Raw genomic sequence first — 21,643 nt, 5'->3', positions numbered from 1 at the left:
TGTACATGTTTAGTAACATTTGCATGGACATCTGTTTCTCTATACTTATTTTACACACCTTCTTCTCACCGCCAGTGGGAAAACAATCTAACATGGAGTCAATGCCCATGCTCACCATCACCAAGAGAAGGAGTCATTTGATCCTGTGACTCAAAACGCTTCTTCGAAGAAAAACAACGTGTACCACTCCAAACCCAACACTAGATGGCAGGAGTATGCAGAGCATGTGAATCTACAGCCCCACATACCACAAACAGATGCTTATTGGGTAAGTAACATTTTCTTTCTTTTACATCTTCAGGTTACATAAGGCAGCCATAGGACCATCCATTAAAAGACTTTGCACTTCTGTGCTAGAGAGCACTAAACCCCAGCTCCAGCTCTAGTAGTATTTGAAATATGTTGAATCTTGTCTTGGGGTCCTAGATTGCTTGCCCTGTGAAAGTTAGACAAGCTTTAAATAATTTGGGGGGCTTCCACTCAGACGGCCCGCATCATCTGTGCACAGCTTTGATGGTGCCCCTTCGTATTTTGGGGCACCTTAAGAGCGAGAAATTATGCTAATAAGCCTCTTGCGAGGCATTATGGGGTGCTCCTCCCACAGAGCTGTGAATTTTGTATGTGCAGCTTTTCGTGGGGAAGTCATGTCCTTTCGTTTTTGGTTTTCTTTCTTTTAGACAGGTGCCCTGGGTCTCCCAGGGCATCCACAGCTGCACAACTCATTGGGTACTGTGGGGGAAGTCCGAAGGCCCCCACAACCCTAGCAGCTCCCCCAGACGCATTCTGTGCCAGGCGCAAGAGCCGGCAGCAGTTGCTTCTGTGCCTTTAAACCCTTTAAAAGGCCATACTTTGAGCCTCTCTAACCAATTTCGATGATTTTTAGCTTTTTTTGCTCCTGGTGGCGAGCTCTTGCGAGCATTTTTTTCCCTTGCCTCCTGACCTCTAAAGAGTGCACTTTGTGGGGTGACTGGTTTTACATGCTTTCGGCCAGGTGGTCCTGGGGTTCATAAGGGCTTGTAAGGGGGGCAGCGCCACTGGCCCTGGGGAGACCCATTTAGTCCGTGGTGTCCGCTGCAGGCAAAGTCCTTAGGTAACCTTCCTGTTGGCCATGATTTTATGGCAAGACAGGAGGCTAGAATTATGTATAAATCTTTTATTCACTCTTCTGAGCAGCAACACTTAAAAGTTCTCAGAATCAGAACCACTTAACAAAGAATTCGAATCCTCTTGAATCTCCTTGTTCTCCATTAACTTCCTCTTTTGTTTTCTCTTCTTAATATGCACATCCTCTTCTTCTTACTTTCTTCTTGGAACTCTCAATGCTCTGAAAAATAGACACATTATCAATCTATTTCCTCCACAGAAAATATCTTCCATACTTACAAAGTAAACAGTGCCTCCCTATTCCTCTCAATAAAACATCTTCTATATTGTAATGCCTTTTAAAAAAAAAAAAAACCTTGCTCCATAATAATCGGGATGGGAGGGGAGAGATAATACAGATTTCTTGTCTTTAACAAAAATGCAATTCTTTAGGCACTTAACTTTTAAGAATTGTCATTTTTTGGCAAGACAGGAGGCTAGCATTAAGCATGTTCAAAGTTTCTCAAAATGCACTGTGAAACATATTTACATCTGTAGGTCTAAAATAAAACGTCCTAAACGTTTCTGCTTCTGACCAATTTGCTGCTTTCGAAAATGTTTTCTAACCTCCCGCCTGACATAAAAACCTTGCTTGCCATGAACCCCCTAGCAGAATGTGCCTTAAATTCAGTCAAATTTATACCTGCTTCCTTCATTACAGATTTCACCCATTTTGCAAGGATTGCATCTGTGATGCTTGTTAAAGGTTTTACATACAAAATCAGCAACTGGTGCACTCTAGTGCATCTTTTTTCCATCACCCCAGTCTCATTTTCCTTAAAATATCTTACTGCACACAATTTTGGTGAATTATCAAATCTAGGATACAACACAGAAGTAGATATCATCTTAGTCCTTTTCCAGATTTCAAATACTCTGCTATTAGGCTAAAAATACCTGTTGGACACCTTCAGTGCTTTAACATCTGACATCCTTCTGAATGAAATCAAACACAGCAAACTTGCTAATTGCCATGCCAATTCTCTCACTCCTCAATATTTATTACTAGGCCATTCCTGAAACAACTTTAAAACTAAATCTACATCTTAAAGTGTTTGTAATTTGGGTCTTAATGGTCTTTTTAATCTAATTCCTTTCATTACTCCACAAATCAATGGACTTCCATTAACTGATATTCCCTGAATTAAAGTTTGCCCTGCTGCAATAGCCGATCTATAACAATATACAGTTCTGTCAATCTTTTGTCAAATAATTCTGCTAAAAGGTTTTCCACTTCCACTTGATCAGTTTCCACGGGATCCAAGTCGCCATGCACCAGTGTAACCATACTGTCCAAGCACCTTTATATCTTATTCTGGTCCTAGGAGCCCCCAGGATTCAGAGAGTAACTCTGAAGCTGTTCCCACAAGTTCTTTGAATCTTACTGATTCCCTGTAATCCTCCAAATTAAAAGATTAAACAAGCCTGACTCTACTAAAGGATGTTCTTCCTCTTCTACTCCTCTTACAGACCCTTGCATGACTTGATCTAATAAGAAGTCTCTATAATCATATACATCACCGTTGGAAACCAAGCTTGTGTTTGCCCAAAAAAATGTCACAAACACTATAGCCCTCATTACAGTCCTGGCGGTTGGTGTTAAAGTGGGGGTAATACCGCCAACAGGCTGGCGGTAAAATAATGGGAATCACGACCATGGCGGAAACCGGCAACAGATACAGACACTCTGACCGCCACGGTGGTAGAAACAAACACTGCGGCGGTAACCGCCAACAGACAGGCGGAAGACAATGTATTGCCCACTGTATTACAAGGCACCAATCCGCCAGCTTTTCCGGGGCGGTACCAATGCCATCAAAAGCATGTCGGAAACAGTACACAGAAGGGAAACCACTTGCCTCTCGACACCCAACGAGGAACCAGGACACCATGGAGCCCGAGTTACAGGTTCTACCAATGTTGGTTTACCTCCTCTTCTACCAGGAACATCAAAGAAGGCGGCGACGACCACGGTGAGTACTGCACCTAGTACACGGGGGGGACGAAAAAGAGAGTGACACACACAAGCAACACGCAACACCCCCGCCCCAACCTTCACCCCGAACACCATACACACAAATACATGCAGCAACATTACATATACACCCTGTAACCCTTTGGAAGAACGCAAGGACAAAATGAAATGAGTTTAACGAGTGTAATCATTGAAAATACAGATAGAGAAACAGGTCTTTAACAGATCACAGTCTCACAAGTCTCTCAAGTGGGTGGGTTGCCCACTGCTTGGTCCTGGGGAATGCAAAGCCACAGTCTCTAAAGTGGGTGGTTTGCCCACTGCCTGGTCCGCGGGAGTGCAAGGACACAGTCTCTCCAGTGGATGTATTTCTCCACTGGTTCTGGAGGGGGCTGTGTGCCCAGAGTGCTTCATCCTGCCAAGGACTGGGGTAGTGGATGTATCTCTCCACTGGTTCTGGAGGGGGGGGTGTGCCCAGAGTGCTTCATCCTGCCAAGGACTGGGGTAGTGGATGCTGTTCTCCACTGGTTCTGGAGGGGGCTGTGTGCCCAGAGTGCTGCACATGCTGTGTGGCAGTTCCCATTCCCGCACCTGGGTGTCGGAGCCATGAGATATCCTGGGAACAGGTAGCATGATACTCCATGGAGGCAGAGACACACTCCACCCTGCGGCGACATAGCCTGCCAACTGCTGGTACTGCCAGTGCTGGTTGTGGTGCCTCTTGTACTCTGTGCAGGGTCCAGGACGTCTCCTTCAGCCTCGGACGACTGCCCACTGGGGATGATGTTCATGTCGGCTGTGGTGGCACTGTCTGAGCATGTCGCGGGGCAGGTGGCGGAGGGTGCGGCGGTGTCAGCGGCGGACATGCTGGCGGTGGTGCATGTGTCAGCACCTGTGGAGGGAGACACCAGGACGTCTCCTGCAGCCTCGGACAGCTGCCCACTGGGGATGATGCTGGGGACTGTAGCAGAGGCAGCAGGTGTGCAGGTGGCGGTGGTTGCGGTGGTGGCCACCACAGTATAGGTTGCTGTTCTGTCTTGCAGAAGGGGTGTCACAAGTCCCTGAGCTGACTTCCCTTTAGCCTTGTGTCCATTCCCCACCTTGGAAGTCGCTGGTGGGACCTAGGCACTGTCCTCTTTTGTCTTGGAGGAGGCCTTGCTGGGTGGTTGGTGCGGCTTTTCTCCATGGCATGTTGTCCCCTTCTTCACCTTGGCAGGTGGCGGTATAGGGTGATCCAGAATAGGTGGAACGCTGGCAGCCCTGATGGGTACGGCCCGCGATGTTACTGGACTTGCAGGGACCACAGTGCTCGAGGATTTTGTGGCTCAGGTTCTGGGCTGGGATCTGGACATCCTGGCCCTAGGGGAAGGATGGGGGGGTGGGGGGGGAGGTGAAGGGAAGAAGTCAGTGTTAAAGCAAAAACAACAAGTGATGGACGGAATGCTGAACATTGTCAAACATTCACCCCCAATACAGTGATCTGGGCCTAAATCCATCGTTTTTTTGCTGCCCATGCCATTCCAGTTTGGACCCAGCCATATGCAAATCAGTCTTGACCCTGTTCCCCAGTGTCAGTGTTAGCCAGGAAAAGTTTTTTTTAGACACACTGGGACGGGAAGATGGAGTGGGTTTGGGAGTGGAGGAAGAGGTGGTGGTTGTAGGAGGTGAGCGGTGTGTGGTGATGGAGGTATGGAGGTAGTAGCTGATGTAGTGCATGCAGGTGTGAGTGGAGACGAAACTGGGAGGGAGGAGGAGGACGTGGAGGAGGGGGACACAGTGGAGGCAGTGGATGTTGGTGTGTCTGCATGGGGATGGTTCTTGTTCGAGTGCCTGTGGGATGTGTGGTGCTTATGTGTGCCATGTCCACTCTTGTGTGTTGAGGAGTGTGCATGCTGGTCTGATGGTGTGCTTAGGATAGGCTGTGGTACAGGGGATTGGGTCTGGGTAGTGGAAGTTGGAGGGGGAGGCTGGAAACCGGGACAATGGCTGCCATCAGTGCTGAGGCCAGAGCCTGAAATGCTCTCTGTTGGGCTGCCACGCCAGACTGAATGCCCTCCAGGTATGCATTTGTTTGCTGCAAATGCCTCTTGACACCCTGGATGGCATTCAAAATGGTTGATTGCCCAACAGTGAGGGATCTCAGGAGGTCAATAGCCTCCTCACTGAGGGCAGCAGGGCTGACTGGGGCAGGGCCTGAGGTGCCTGGGGCGAAGGAGATGCCCACCCTCCTGGGTGAGGGGGCACGGGAAACTCGATGAGGGGCTGCTGGGAGAGCGGTGCTGGTGGGGGGGGTGGCGGCTGTACCTGCTGATGCGGTGGGCACAGAGGTGCCCACCATCCCAAGGGAGCTCCCATCAGAGGAGGAGTCTCTGTCGCTGGTGTCTCCTCCTGTCCCCGTCGTGGAGCTCCCCTCGCCCTCCGTCCCACAGGTGCCTTCAGACTCCGTACAGTCACCCTCCAGGGCCATGTGGGTTGCAGCTCCCTCCTGCTCCGGTGCCACTGCTCCTCCGCCAGATGATGCTAATGCACACAAGGACAGGGTGACAAAACAAAAAGGGGGGGAAAGACAGAGGAGACACATGGTCAATGCCTGCAACAACACCACCGTTGGCGGACACAACACACAGGGAGCAGCCCTATGCACTAGGCCATGCACTAACAGGTCACGGGAAAATCACATGCCCATGGGGGACTGTGTCTAGACCCATTTGATGCACACCTGGAGCCCACAGGAGCCTGACTAGGTGTAGAGGGCCACTACCACTTTTGGCGTTGGACTGGCACTGAGCCTGCCTAATAATGTATCTACCCTGGCACATTTGTCCTGGCCTAGGGGAACCCACAGCCCACTTCCCACACCCAGAAACCTCCTAAAGCGCGCAGAGTCAGCTGCATGAGACTGTACTCACCCCTTTGTGGCTGCTGTGATACCCTCAATCGCCCATCCAACTCTGTATATGCCACCGCCAGGATCCGGTACATCAGGGGGGTCATGGTGCGATGGGCACCCCTTCCACGTTGGGAGGCCGTTTTCTTGCTCCAGCGGCGCAGGTCCTCCCACCTTTTGCAGCAGTGGGTGCTCCATCTATGGTAGACCCCAAGGGTCCGCACTTCCTTGGCGATGGCATGCCAAATACCCTTCTTCTGGTGGGCGCTCACCTAGAGGAAAAGTAAAGTAAGAATCGATTTTACTTCAGCGTCCGGTTATTCGTACTCACTGGCCACAATCTCCCACCCTGGCCCACAAACACATACACTGACCATCCTCACCTGCTGGCCTCTGCCCACCCCCCACCTCTATCTTCCGATGACGCCACTTCATACATTCAAGTCCCATCCATCATGCTCACAGTCTACTCACCTGTTTGTCTGGTGGACCATAGAGTTGCGTGTACTGGGTGAGGTCCCCATCCACCAGTTTCTCCAACTCCTCCGCAATGAAGGCAGGGGCCCTTTCCCCAGACACTGTAGCCATTGTCACTTCCAGTCTCAGGTCACAGCAGCACTTGCAGTGTAGGTCCTCTCCTGTTGAAGGTCAGGTATCAAGTGAGTTGAGTGAACAGATAGAAAATGGCGGTCACGTCTACGGCGGTGCGTACCGTCACCACTGGCGTACATCGTCATTGGCTCCTGGAACCCATAGGGCCCAATGATAACCAATGCTGAATTGCGCTGCGGTCTTCGTCCGCCTACCGCGACGCTGCACAATGCCAGCACAGTTACCTCATTTCCCCTTGCCCCTACTTACAGGTCAGGCAGCCGCCATTTCAGGGGGCCACATGGCAGGGCAACTAACTGCGTCACAGCACTTTTGGGCAGGAATACGGACATACAGCGCAAAACACTGATTACATCACATTTGTTCGAAACACCCTTGTGCAAGCAATGTGGTGTATGACCCTCTGCTCACCCTTCTCCTCCATAGGGCAGTCCACTGGGGCAGATGATGAGATGGCATCATCCTCTGGTATACAGACCCCTGGTGGACCTGTCGACAATGGAAGACAGACACATTATTATCACGTACAGACTTGATCGTGCCATAATCCATGAACTGTGTGCCCAATTGGAGCCAGACCTGATGTCAGCTATCCACCATCCCACAGGAATCCCCCCTGTAGTGAAGGTCCTGTCAGTACTCCATTTCCTGGCCACTGGGTCCTTTCAAATAACTGTGGCCATGGCATCAGGGATGTCCCAGCCAATGTTCTCAAACGTGTTGTCCAGAGTGTTATCTGCCTTGCTGAAACACATGCGTAGCTACATCGTTTTGCCTCAGATGGAGGATTTGCCCACAGTGTAAGGTGACTTCTGTGCCCTGGGACATATCCCCAACATCATTGGTGCCAGTGATGGTACACATGCGGCATTTGTACCCCCCCTCCCACAGAAATGAACAGGTGTACAAAAGCTACCATTCTATGAATGTGCAGATGGTGTGTTTGGCAGACCAGTACATCTCCCATGTGAATGCCAAGTATCCTGGGTCTGTGCACGACGCTTACATTTTGAGGAATAGCAGCATACCTTATGTGGTGGGGCAACTCCAGAGGCACCATGTGTGGCTAATAGGTGAGCCCAAGGTCCCAATACAGTTTACGTAGGTGTCTGAGTATGGTAGAGTCCCTAAGGGTTGGTGTATGTCTCACAGTTGTCCTTCGATATTTGCAGGTGACTCTGGTTACCCCAACCTGTCATGGCTACTGACCCCAGTGAGGAATCCCAGGACAAGGGCAGGGGAACGCTACAATGAGGCACATGGGTGAACTAGGAGGATAATTGAGCATACTTTCGGCCTCCTGAAGGCCAGATCCGGTGCCTCCATCTGCCAGGTGGCTCCCTGTACTACTCACCGAAGAAGGTGTGCCAGATAATCGTGGCATGCTGTATGTTGCACAACCTGGCTTTGCAACGCCAGTTGCCTTTGCTGCAGGAGGATGGGCCTGATGTTGGTCTTGTGGCAGCTGTGGAGCCTGTGGACAGTGAAGAAGAGAAGGAAGAAGAAGAAGATATAGACAACCCGAAACAACATCATCATGCAATTCTTCCAGTGAGACACAGGTAAGAGACTGGCGCTGCTCCTTTCATATCATACTACTGTAGGACATTGCATGATTCTGCCTTTTTACCACTGTGTATGGACCCTGACAGTTCACTTTGGCATTCCATTTTACAGATCTTTGTACCACTTTCCGCCTTCTGCTATGTTTACTGCTGTCCAACAACTGTCTAACATTTGGTATGTGGAAATGAAAATTTACATTGCTATTTTTCAGATAGGTCGCAATTATACATTTGTGAAAGTACAGACTGACTCCAGATTGATTTGTGATTCAAGGGTGCTTATTTCTGTGCTAATAAGTGGAGGTGGCTGTGCAGTGGGCTGGGGTGATGGTGGAGGAATGTCCACGGTGGAATCCAGTCTATTGGCATCACAGGTGCATTGTCCAAGGGGGCATTGGAAGTGGAGTAATGGCAGTTCAAGGTGGACACGGTAACAGAGTGGGACAGAAGGGTGACAATCAGGAGAGTCTTATTTCCTGGCGGGGGTCTTGGCAATGTTCTCTGTCTTGTTCCTGGATATCAGGGACTGTTTGCGTGGTGGTTCTCCTTCTGCAGGGGGTGGGGTGCTGGTGGCCTGTTGGTCCTGTGGCAGGACCTCCTGTCCACTAGCGCTGGAGGAGGTGCAGGGCTGTTCATCGTTCAGGCTAGTGTCAGGGGCCCGTTGGTGTGCCACTGTGACCCTCTTGGCGTTGACCATGTCTGCCAGCACCCCTGCAATGGTGACCAGGGTGTTGTTAATGGACTTCAAGTCTTCCCTGATCGCCAGGTAGTGTTCCTCCTGCAGCCGCTGGGTCTCCTGAAACTTGGCCAGTACCGTGCCCATGGTCTCTTGGGAATGATGGTATACTCTCATGATGTTGGAGAGTGGGTTCCCTGGGCCTGTCCTCCCCCTGTTGCACAGCAGTCCTCCCAGCTTCCCTGTTATCCTGTGCCTCTGTCCCCTGAACCGTGTGCCCACTGACCCCAGGTCCCTGATTGTCTTGGGTTGGTGGGTTTGCCTGGGGTCCCTGTAGTGGTGGACACACTGCTGATTGACGTGTCCTGGGGACAGAGGGATGGGCCAGCTGGGTGGGTGCTGTGGTGGTGTTTCCTGAGTGGGGAGGTTCAATGGTTGTTTGTGACAGTAGCAGGGGGACCGACTGTCCAGAGGTCTCTGATGGCTGGGCTGGTCATCGTGATCCTGGCGTACAGAGCTGCTGTCGTCACTGTGGGCCTTTTATGTGGGGGGACTGGATATGTCTGGTATCTCCTGTCTGGTGACGTTGGGTAGGGGTCCTGTTGGGGGGTAAATGCATAGTTATTGTATCTGTGTGTGCCATCTTGTCCAATGTGTGAGTTACCCTTTACTCCTGTGCATGGCTTATTGTCTCTGGCCTTGTGTGATTGTTAATTTTGGGGCCTGGGTGAGTATCTGTACTGGACATGCTTTGGTGATGGGGGTCCATGCATTGGTGTAACATGCAGGGCTTTGTATTGGGATGTGTGGATTGTGATAGTGGGGTATCTGTGGGATGTTGGGGTGATGGGTGTGAGGGTTGGGCTAGGAGTTTGTGATAGCATGCAGGTAGGGTGGGGGGGATATAGTAGTAAAGATTTGCCTTACCAGAGTCCAGTCCTCCTGCTACTCCTACGAGGCCCTCAGGATGCATGATCGCCAAAACTTGCTCCTCCCATCTTGTTAGTTGTGGTGGAGGAGGTGGGGGTCCACCGCCAATCCTCTATACTGCTACCTGGTGTCTGGATACCACGGAACGCACCTTCCCCGTAGGTCGTTCCACCTCTTCCTGATGTCATCCCATGTTCTTGGATGCTGTTCCACTGCATTGACCCTGTCGACAATTCTCTGCCATAGCTCCATCTTCCTTGCAATGGATGTCTGCTGCACCTGTGATCCGAATAGCTGTGGCTCTACCCGGATGATTTCCTCCACCATGACCCTGAGCTCCTCCTCAGAAAACCTGGGGTGTCTTTGAGGTGCCATTATGTGGTGTGGGTGATGTGTGAGGTGCTGTTTGTTGTGCTGGGTGATGTGTTGTTTTGGTGTGTGTTGTATGAGGTGCGTGGATGTTGTATAAGTGATGGTGTTGTGTGCCTGTGGATGCTGGGGTTGTGTTTGCTATTTTCTCTCTCTCTCTCTCTGCTTCTTCCAAGAAAAGCGTTGTAAGGGGTTGTGGGTAATGTGGGTGTGTGTTCTATAGTGTTGTGGGTATGTGGGTGTGGTGTGTGTATGTGTATCAGGTGTGTGTATTTGTCCAATGTGGTTGTGTATTGTAAATGTGTGTGTATTTTGAGTGCAGCGGTGTGTACCGCCAGTGGATTACCGCAGTTGAATGACCGCCACATTGATTCGTGGGTTGGGTTAGTGTGGGCGTAGTTCTGTTGGCATGACGGTGTAGGTTTTGCTATCAACAGTTTATCACTGACCTTTGGTGTGGCGGACTTGTGTGGGTGTCTGTATTGTGTCGGATTACGAGATGGGGGTCGGAATCCCTGTAGCGGATTTCCGCTGCGGCCACGGTATCTTGATGGCCATCAGAACGGGGGTAAGCGGGATTTACCACCAGGGTTGTAATGAGGGCCTATATGACATTTCTGTTTCCTGACTTGTAGTAACACCCCCAAGCATCATAGAAAAGAGTAGAAAAGCATTTCCTTTTATTCTTGTCCAATACTGCATGAAAGCGTCCACAGCTATTGCTCCTGGCTCTGGCCTCCAGTTAATATAATGTTTCAGCTGGAAGGTTAATCGTGTAACAAACAGAACTACCTTTAATGGACCCATGTATTACTGAAAGCTCTTGAAATACTTCTCCTTCAGGTTCCAATCGCTGAAATGTCAAGTGTCTTGAATTCCAATTCGCTGCCACATTGTGCACCCCAGGTAAAAACTCTGCTTTCAATCCAGTTTTGTGTTCTAAGCAAAAATCCCACATTTTCCCCACTAAATCTGCCAATTTATTTGATTTGCTTCCTCCCAATTTCTTGATATGTCACTGCAGTTACATTATCCATCTTCAACAATGCTGAATTGCCCTGAAGTTGATTTTTGAAACTGAGTAGGGCAAACAACCCCTCTTTCATTTCGAAGCAACTGATATGTTCCTTCCTTTCCAGCATTTTCCAAACACCACCTGACTCCTGTCCTGAACACATCACACCCCATCCTGACTTGCTGGCATCTGTTTCCAAAAGAAAATCTGGTTTTATTCCAAATATTGCCTGACCATTTCAGGTATCCAAATTTACACCCACCACTGCAACTCCTCCTTTAGTTACAGAGTCATTCTTACTTTGTCTCCAAGCCTCAAACCTTTTGCTAGCCTTTATTTCTTGAGATGTTGTAATTCTCTTTAGCTTACTGGGGCTGGAAATACAGCTTATATTGAGGATGATAGTAGTCCAATCACATGTGTCAAAACCCTGAATTTTACTTCTTCCTCCCTCATCACATTCTTCACCTCCTGTCTTATCTTCCTAACTTGTTTCACTGGTAGCTGTATCTGACTTCCCACACTATCCACTACAAAACCTAGAAACTCCCAAGCTCTGAGTTGGAATCAGTACTGACTTTTCCACATTCACTATGAACCCTAACGATTCTAATAAGTCTTTTACCAAACTCAATTGACTTTTCAAGTCTTCAAATCTCTGATTTATTATCAAAATATCATCCAAGTAAACAATCAGCTGTACACTAAATCCCACTACCAGTATTAAGACCTTTGTAAAACACCAGGGAGCAAATTATGATCCGAAGGGAAGTCATTGAATTTGGTACAAAAGGTCCTTCCATCTAAATTGTAAATACCTCTGACTCTTTAAGTCTAGTGGAACTGTGAAATAAGCAACTTTGAGATCCATTTTCACCATCCAGTCCCATTCCTGTAACATATCCCTTGTGAAATGAATACCTTTCAGTTTTGAAAAGTCTGTACATTACAAAATGATTACATTTTCGTAAATTTATCACTGATCTCCAACCCTTGTCTTTCTTTTCTGCTAGAAACAGAGTAATGACATAACCTACCTGGTCTTCCCCTAGTCTTATCTTTGCATTTTCTTACTAGCATTTGAGTCACCTCCTCTATTTTAACATCTTCCAACTCTTTTTGAAAATTCAACTCTTTGGATTTTTTTCATTTGTATTGGTTCTGAATCAGAATCTGTTAGATAACCTTTTATTGATACCAATACCCATGGATCCTTTGTTATCTTTTTCCATTGTTCTTCAAAAAATGTAAACCTTCCTCCCATTATTCCTTGGATAAAACCAGAATTTATCATTGTACTCACCTTGTCCTGAATGTGTATTTTGTCCTGAACCTCTTGAAGATTTGACTCTTCCTTCTCTCCCTTTCTGGGGATAGAATCCATGGTTTGTTCAGTAATTTCCATTGCCTTGGTTTCGTGCATAATGAGTTTTATAGTATCCACTGCTGAGTGGTTGCCCTCTCCTCCCAGCCTTCCCATAAAAACTATTGCCTGAAAACACTCCTCTCAAACTAAATTTGAATTTGTCAAAACTTGTGAATGTTTGTACATATTTGCCTATGTATTTAACCATACCATCTCTAAATAGAACTTCATAGGCTTCTTCACTATACTCTTTCACAGCCAGACCTCTCAATTATGGACAAAGATGCATTAAGACAGTTTTGCATCTTTCTTCCAAAAGGTTTGCATTAACATTACCCAGAAAACATATTGTTCTCTGGCACCAACTTCTCAACAGGTGTATAGTATAATAATTTCCTTTCAAGTAAACTTCTTCCACCAAATAATACATTCTTGCCTAAGGGCTAGGGATGTCCAATACCTTATCCTGGCATTGCCTCAGTGATCATTCTAACTCCTTTCTTGGATCTCTGCCCAATTAAAAAAGGTACATTATTAATTCTATGTCTTTATTTGGTGTAACCATCACATTATTCTCAATCACAGGGCATACTGCTCTCACCCTTTTTAGGGGTTTTCGTAACTAATGTTTAATATATCCTGACACATGTTCTAATGGCCACCAATCTTTACCCCTTGGGTGTCTTATGTCTTTTGGATCAAATAATTTCTCACCTAGTGGATGAATTATTGATTGTTTCTCTTCTTACTTTTATTCATTTTGTCAGACTCTTCATCAAAGTTATCTTTATAATTTAGATCTAATATGTATTCATCTAAATCACAATTTTCAGCTGTTTGTTCCAATTTATCAAACTCGTTCTCTTCATTTATAGTGCTAGACTGCACATCCTGCATGCTGGTCTGGACACCAAATCTATTTGAACTGCTCTGGACTCTCTTCAATTCTAAAGCATTCCTTAAATGCTTTATCTTCTTAAAACACATTCCATCTGGTCCCCTATTGACATTATCCTCTACTTATGAGGATGAAAAATATTCCTCATCTTCCAGGTTTTTGAATTCCCTCTTTTTCTTTAGCACTTCCTTTATTGTCTCTTTACCTGCCTTCTGCAGTTCCTTTGTGTGGTATTAATTTCATTTTTCCCTCTACTTTGCTGTGTAAACCTTTATATTTACTTTATATTCATTTTTTCTTAAATTTTCTCTACCCAAAAGTGTTATTTCAACAAAGTTTCCGAAGAGTACTGGTCCCTGGTACGAATGCCAAGTAATGAGCGCTATTAGGCAACCAGCCACTATCAAGCCGTCCTTTATAACCAAACTAGTTAGTTTTGAGCAAGCACTAATTTTTTTTTTTTAATAGCGTGATGATGTGAAACATCATACGCAATGCGTTGCTGACAGCAAAGATGGCAGTACCATTCTTTAACCTATTTGAAGCCGATTCTGCTCTTCCAGCAGAAAAGTAACCCCTGCATCCGAATGAGAAATTCCGGTAACGATCTTCATGCTCAGAAACAGTCAATATCTAAAAACACTCTGTTTGCATTCAAGCCTATTTTACTCCTTCTGTAGAACTATAAACTGACCAATTTGAGCTTGCATGAACTCCTAACCATCTGTTTATAGATATTCTTTAGCTGTGATGATTACCATAAATTAATAATTATCTAATAAACAATGACCCAATAAAGTTGGTGGGCAAACACTCTAAAATCACCATTAAACAAAGATTTACATTAATTATTATACTTATGATAATACCCTTATCTATGATACTTAGTTGCTTGTCATAAATAAAATTCTTTATGCAGTTAACCTTTAAGATTAGTCATTCGGTGTCACCCTCCTCCAGGTCCAAGACCTCTTCAGTCTCTGCCTTGTGCAGGGGCTTATAAGTGTGGGTGGAACTTGCTGAGATGTCAGGCACCCCTGGCCAATCCACAATACCACATCATCCCTGTCCCAACCCTGTTGCACAGCATTCTGGGACAGCCTAATATGGCAAAACCCATATTCCCCTGGTTAGAACTCTTGTGCCCACCTAAAGCTGTGTCTATTGTAATAGACAAACCATGCCTTGTGGACACGCCAAACCTGTTCTGGGATAGCTCCCCCTTCACACTGGGTTTGGTGCCATGGTGGCTAGAGCGACAAAGGAAGGAGGCAGATCTGGTGTCATGTTCATCTGCTTGTGACATGAAAGGGCCCTTTGAAGTTAACTAATAGGGTAATAGTATGTTGTTATATTTAAAAAATGGATACAGGGAAGTGCAGAAGGAAAAGGGATGATTCATTATTTGCAATGTTAATATATCAAAATTGAAGAATAAAGTTATTGATTACAGCTGTAATCATATCCAACAGAATTTCCATTTGATACTGAGAAGGGTCATGCAAGAAGAGGAAGCAACCCTGATACCAAATCAGGTAAGTTTTGATGTTTCTGATATATTACATTTATGGGGTTGGAAAATGGGCAGCCTCTTCCCTGTGTAGTGCAGTTATCAGTGGACCTGGGTTGGCACAGTAGTGAGATCGACATTGCTCCTATACTTTCCTTACATTATCATTCACACATTATTTTTGTTACCATTACTATCCAGTTAATTGTATGTTAACCATAAGCAGTTTCTAATGAGTCACAATTATATAATCAGTCTTCATTAATTTCTGATGTGTCCAATAACTCCTGTTAGAAATGGGGTCTATAGTTGACAGTCAGTTTGTACTCTTTCCATGCAGGGACCCATCAGGGCAATGGAGATACACACTTAAAATAACCCCTGCTTCACCCCCTTGGTAGCTCGGCACAAGCAATCAGGCTAGAACAATAGCCAATATTTATCTGAGTAAAACAAGAGCACAACTACAAAAATTCAACATATACAAGCAAAGTTATGATTATTTAAATATTAAACTTCGATATAGTTAAAAACATAAATGCTTCTATTTGGTGAAAATACGGCGTTGTGACAGAGTTGTTCCCAACAATCCGACGGCAATGGCGCCATCACGGAGTAACACAGACCACCAGGTACAGAACTTTGTGAAAATGGGGAAACAAGCCGGTGCACGGAGTCGGGGATTGAGGCGTTGCTGGAGCTGATGCGTCATCAGTTCCGGTGCTGCAGAGCTGAGGCGTCGGGTCCTTGCTGTGGAGGTGAAGCGGTGTTGGTGCGAAGCGCTGGATCCGCTCACTTCTGACGTGGTCGATATCCGGCAGTCAGGGCGTGGTGCAGCGAAGTTGGATGTAACGGACATAGGTGGCACAGCACTTCGGGACTCAGAGTCATGGACTTAAGCGAGGCTGCAGCGGCGTCATGCCCTGTGGGGTTGTCGCACTCCAGCGAGGACCACGACTTTAGTCGCAGCCATCGTAACGGGATACCGCAGCAGCGTCAGTCTGAAGTCGATGCACTTGGTTCTTTGTGGATTTTCACCAGCTTCTCCTTTCAAGGGCCCAGGGACTGGATTAGGCACCACTAGGCAGGGTAGGAGTCTCAGCAGAGAATCCAGGTGCTGGTAGAGGAAGTCTTTGATGGCCCTGGGACTTCAGAACAAGGGAGCAAGCCCATTCCAAGCCCTTGGAGACACTTCGCAAGCAGGAATATGCCACAAAGTCCAGTGTTTGTCCTCTTTTAGGCAGAGGCAGCAACTGCAGGACAACCCAGCAAAGCACAGTCGCATGCAAAGGGGCAGTACTCCTTCTCCAGCACTTCAGCTCTTCTCCTTGGCTGAGGTTCCTCTTGGTTCCTTCTTCAGCACTTCAGCTCTTCTCCTTGGCTGAGGTTCCTCTTGGTTCCAGAAGTAATCTGAAAATCTGGGGTTTTGGGTCCACTGTTTATACCCCTTTCTGCCTTTGAAGTAGGCAAACCTCAAAGGAAAGTCTCTGTTGTTCACAAGATCCTGCGTTGCCCAGGACTGGCCCCAGACACGCATCAGGGGGTTGGAGACTGCATTGTGTGAGAGCATGCACAGCCCATTTAGGTGTAAGTGACCACTCCTCCCTCCACTCTAGTCCAGATGGCCCATCAGGATATGCAGGCCACAACCCACCCAGATAGGGAATACATAAGCAAGCAGAGTCACAGAATGCTGTAAGCAAGAAAATGCCCACTTAATAAAACAAACTGACAATCTAAAAAACTTCTTTACCAAAAGATGTATATTTAAATTGTGATTTTAGAGACCCCCAAACTCCACATTTCTATCTGCTCCCAAAGGGAAACTACACTTAAAAGTTATTTAAAAAGCAGTCCCAGTATTAACCTATGAGAGAGATAGGCCTTGCAACAGTGAAAACCTAATTTGGCAGTATTTCACCGTTAGGAAATGTAAAACGCATCAGTACATGGCCCACCTTTAACATACACTGCACCCTGTCCTTTGGGCTACCTCTGGCCTATCTTAGGGGTGTCTTACATGCATAAAAAGGGAAGGTTTGGGCCTGGCAAGTGGGTAGACTTGCCTGGTCGATTTGGCAGTTTAAAACTGCACACACACACTGCAGTGGCAGGTCTGAGACATGTTTACTGGGCTACTCATGTGGGTGGCGCAATCAGTGCTGCAGACCCACTAGTAGCATTTGATTTGCATGCCCTGGGCACCTCTAGTAACTAGGGACTTACTAGTAAATCAAATATGCCCTTCATGGAAAAGCCAATTTTACACAATTTACACAGGGAGCACTTGCACTTTAGCACTGGTGAGCAGTGATAAAGTGCACAGAGTACCAAAACCAGCAAAAACGAAGTCCAGCACACAGTCAAAACACAGAAAGCAGAGGCAAAAAAGACAGGGGATACTACGCCAAGGATGCCAGGTCTAACAGCCCCTAATTATTTTAATAGCATAAGCAGAATGTGAAAGCCCGTCATCGGCGGGGCCCCCAAATCAGCATAGCTTTGATATTCTTCAAGATGCTTAGATGAGCCCTACAGCCCTGTCTTCTAGTAATGGGACTGTTTCCCAGGCGACCACCTCTTTGTTCTCTCATTGTACATGAAAAGGCCCATAGATTGACATGAGTGTACTGATTTGATGTCTCCTCAAAATTTGGCATTGGTACCCTGGCATATAGAAGATCTCCCAACAGTCTGCAGTTTTGTTTTCTGCAAGTGAGCAGCATAAAACAAATTGGTATGCTTATCTGCCTACTACATAATCACTAGAACATGTTTTCCTGTAGTGCAAAAGGCTGGTAGCAGACAGGCTGGGTCATTCACCACTAAAGATGAGGGAGAGTCCTATTCCATGGATCAAAACGACCCTGAAAGGAAGAAAAATATCAACAGTTCTGCAGGTGAGTACACCCTACTGTCTTACTAGGATATCCAATGAACTAAACAAAAAAGTGTTTTTTGTTGCTTTGTCTAATGACTTTAAGTTGAACATCTGTTATGACTTTTCGTCACCTTGTAAACGAAGGCCCTGATAGAAGTGGGCCTCTGAATTTCGGGTTAAAAACAGGAGTTTGTGCAGTGATCGGAATTATAATTTGGTATTAATAACCACATGCTCTGCAGTTTTCCCCAAGTAAATTTCAGCAGGTCAGATCTGCGTCCAAAAAACTGTGAATACCAATATATGCAGAATGTGTGTGGAAAACACAAGTTTGCATACAATACCCCCATTAGCTCTAAATTTGGAATTTGAGTTATTGAGTGCACCTGCTAAATACCGCCACATGGGCTATCAGTATTTACTATATGCATTAAACACCTCCTTCCAGTCCATGCAAATTGTACTCAGGGCATTATTTTGGTGTGGTTGATTGATGTTGCAATACAGTGACAGAGCTTGGAGGATAAATAAGCGAGTTTAATCCATGCACTTTTGAGATCTTTGCATTACAGAGGTTTTCATCTGAATTGTTGTGTAATTACTCATTTTGTCGAAGTTGATAAGTGTTTCCCTTTGGTTGGGTATTAAAATACCTGGGTCCACTGATGAAAAAACATAGGGTGTAAGACAAAGGGTCAATAGCATGTTCTCTTCTTTATTTTTGTGAGATTGTTTTAGTGGATTGTTGCATGTGGCTCAGAGTTTGAAAGTGGGCAGCAAAAGGACAGTTTATTTGAGTACAAGAAGAAAAACTAAATGGGGTGCAGGATGACGTAGGGTGGTAATCTGGGCACAGTTGTGGAGCAGCTCTCACGTTGGTTGATGTCGGGGATAAGGAAGGGTTGAATTGAGGTCATGCTGGCTGTAATGAAGATGTAAGAAAGAAGAAACAAGGACACAGTTATGGAACAAAAGGTAATGTGTTTGTAATAAAGGGAAGGGCAGTGAAGGGCCCCCACATTTGTTCTAGCTTCCTGTACCAGAGATCCTTGTCTATCTGGTGACTTGAGAGCGGGAACTGCCCATGTGCAACTATCTGCATGAGGCAATGGGTTAGTAAGTCCAGGTTCTCCTCTTCAGTATTTTCTGTTGTCTGATCATTTTGGGCTCCCACACTTAAAGGTTAGCAGTTCTTTAGATATTTAAGAAGGCTTTCATGGTGGGAAGCCCCACTGAAGTCAATGGGATTTATTTGGCATTTTTCAGCACCCTACAATGAATCCGGGGGGGGGGACGTGGCACCATCCAAATTAGAGGTCCAACATGTGCTCAAGATACTCCAAGTGGCTCTGGCACAAACTGTGGAACCCCAGGCAACTAGCAATTGTTGTAGTCAAATCCCCAATAATTTTTTTAATCTTTATTGAAACTCTGTAGAGCAACTGATTTCACATGAAGACTATAATAATAAGTGAGAACTTCCATCCCAGGTCACCCTTGGCGCAGTGAATGTAAACACACTGTATGCAATTGTCACCAGAATAGTTTAAACTTAATCTTCATTTCTATTGGGAGCTAATGTAGGACTTTCATGGCTGGTTTCATGCGGTGGCACCTCTTCAAATTCAGACTCAGTCTAGCAGCCTTTATTGGTGCTTTTGCATCCCAGCGGTGAGCATTTCTGGGAGCTCATTGTAGATAATATTGCAGTCATGCCATCACCAAAGCTCTCCTTGACATATTGTTGCAATTTGACACCCTTAACCACGGTATTGACTTGAGGAATGAAGGATAGCTCACCATCAAAAATGGTTCCCAGACGTCCTATTTTGTGTGACCTAGATGGTGACGTACCTGGTAGACCACTTGACATGTGGAGCCCTGATTTCAGTTCCACCAAACACTGCAATCACAGGCTTGGGTCCCTTCAGACATTAAGAAGCTCATCTTCCTACAGTAGAACTTGCAGCCAAGGCACAAGGTGATGCTGGCCTTGTTTCTTGACATGTTTTACAGCTTGAAATGGATTTGAGTATCTTCAGTTTTCATTTGGAGATCCACTGATACTACTGTAGGACTTGGACAAGAGGGTACACAGAAATGTTGAAAGGAAGTAAGATAAGGAATGGCCCATGTTCTACTGTAGGATACCTTGTGGTGATTCTGTTTACCCCATGCACATGTTTTCATCTCACTTGGAGAGGAAGGACTGGATCTATTCCAATGTGGGTTCAAAAATTCCAGTCTGCTCCTCAAGTGCTTGAAACAAGATTTGTTAGTCCATGGAGTCATTGGTGCCTGAGAAATCAAGGTGTATGAAGGATCTGTTCTTGGTATCATCAAAGGACATCAGTTGTTCTGCACAGACGTTAGCCATTGCAGACTCAGTGACCCTTGTTAGCCGAATCTCAGGCATGCCATGGCTCAATAAGGAAACCATTCCTAAAGGTAAATTTAAACGTGAGTAGGCCTCGATGTGTAAACTTACTCTTACACTTTGTAGTAGCATTACTACCTCTTTTGGCATTTCACAATTTCAGAGTGTAAAGTAACTTCAAAGTGTAGACGTATATTTCTCCACTGTCTAATATCTAATACAGAGGATGGGCTCTGAAAAACCTACCATAAATTTACACGAGTAGTAATCTTACAGGCGTATCTGCACAGTTGGCAGAAACATCGGCAACAAGGACAGAGGTCTTCCTAAGGTAAAGTATAAGGAAATTTCTATATGTTTGTTAAAGGTAAAAAAAATAGTCAAAATGTATTTGTAGCATGTGTTGGCTGCAGAGACACATGCTATGCATACTCCTGCTTTCTAGTGTTAGGCACAGACTTTTCAGGTTTTTTATCTAAAGGATGTCTTTACTGTCGACATGGTGTCTCCTCCTCCTCGAGGTAATGCGCATATTCAGTGGCTCCTTTGTTAGATTGTTTTTTTTTCCCACCATCAGGCTCAGATGGACTGCGTCAGAGCTCTATGCAGCCTCAACTCCCTTGCGGCCTGTAAATGCATACCGGTTCAAACGAATCGCAGCTCAGCGACAACAACTTAGACACAGCTCCTGCGACCGTTGGAACCGTATAAGATTCCATTGAATTCACCCTACTCCAACATCATAGCCTTCCAAAAACCCATCAATAATGTTCGTCTCTGTGTAATGGTAGGTAAAAAGGACAGGCTTTTTTTGTAAGTGCCCTCGGTGCGGGGCGAAATGCGCTTACTTTGACACCTACGACGTGTGCAACCTCTGTCTGTCGCTGGAGCACAAAGAACAGGACTGCGCCGTTTGCAACCAATTCATAAATAAAAATATCTTAAGAAGAAGACGGAACTGCAGACTGCCCTATACCATGGAGATGGCATTGGAGCCTGAGTTCTCCCCAAAAGAAACCTATCACCTCCAAACCATTGAGGGCGAGGCAAACGCCAATGTTGCAGCTAGAGAGGGCTATATCATTGCCAGTGTTGAGGCCCAGGATGAAGAAAACACAGCAGGCCCAAGTACAGTTGACCCACTCCACACTAAAGAAACATTACATAAACCTCCCCCAGCCCACCAAGATGCTCCACAGCCCTCGGACTCCGGTCGACACAGAGAGTGAGCCCTGGAACTGCGACAGGATGAGAACATTCTCGATTCCGATTGGGCATCAGGGCATAGGGTGAAGCATTGAGTTGACACTAGGTCCATATCGTTGCTGATACATCCGTCGACCCTGGCACATACATCAGCACAGCATAACTTCCACACCACGCTTCGGTGCTGGACAAACATTCAGAGCAGTGCAAGCGACCAGTGTCTAGCCATACAG

The 21,643-nt window shown here is 46.2% G+C and overlaps 1 protein-coding gene across 4 annotated transcripts in view; it reads left to right on the top strand.

Annotated features, from left to right (window-relative positions):
- LOC138298780 (zinc finger protein 211-like) overlaps positions 1–21,643 on the top strand; it is a 199,726-nt gene that overhangs the window by 142,367 nt on the left and 35,716 nt on the right. For 3 of the 4 annotated variants that reach the window (XM_069236904.1, XM_069236902.1, XM_069236901.1), the window contains exons 6-7: positions 14,909–14,971; positions 17,733–17,846. In XM_069236904.1, the coding sequence (XP_069093005.1) occupies positions 14,909–14,971; positions 17,733–17,846 (177 nt within the window). The remainder of the gene's footprint in view (positions 1–14,908; positions 14,972–17,732; positions 17,847–21,643) is intronic. The other variant, XM_069236903.1, reaches the window with a different exon arrangement.

This window comes from Pleurodeles waltl, chromosome 1_2 (genome assembly GCF_031143425.1).
Source record: "Pleurodeles waltl isolate 20211129_DDA chromosome 1_2, aPleWal1.hap1.20221129, whole genome shotgun sequence".
In the NCBI taxonomy this organism is placed as follows: domain Eukaryota; kingdom Metazoa; phylum Chordata; class Amphibia; order Caudata; family Salamandridae; genus Pleurodeles; species Pleurodeles waltl.
The sequence above is the reverse complement of the archived record's forward strand: the minus strand, read 5'-3'. Positions and strand labels throughout refer to the sequence as shown.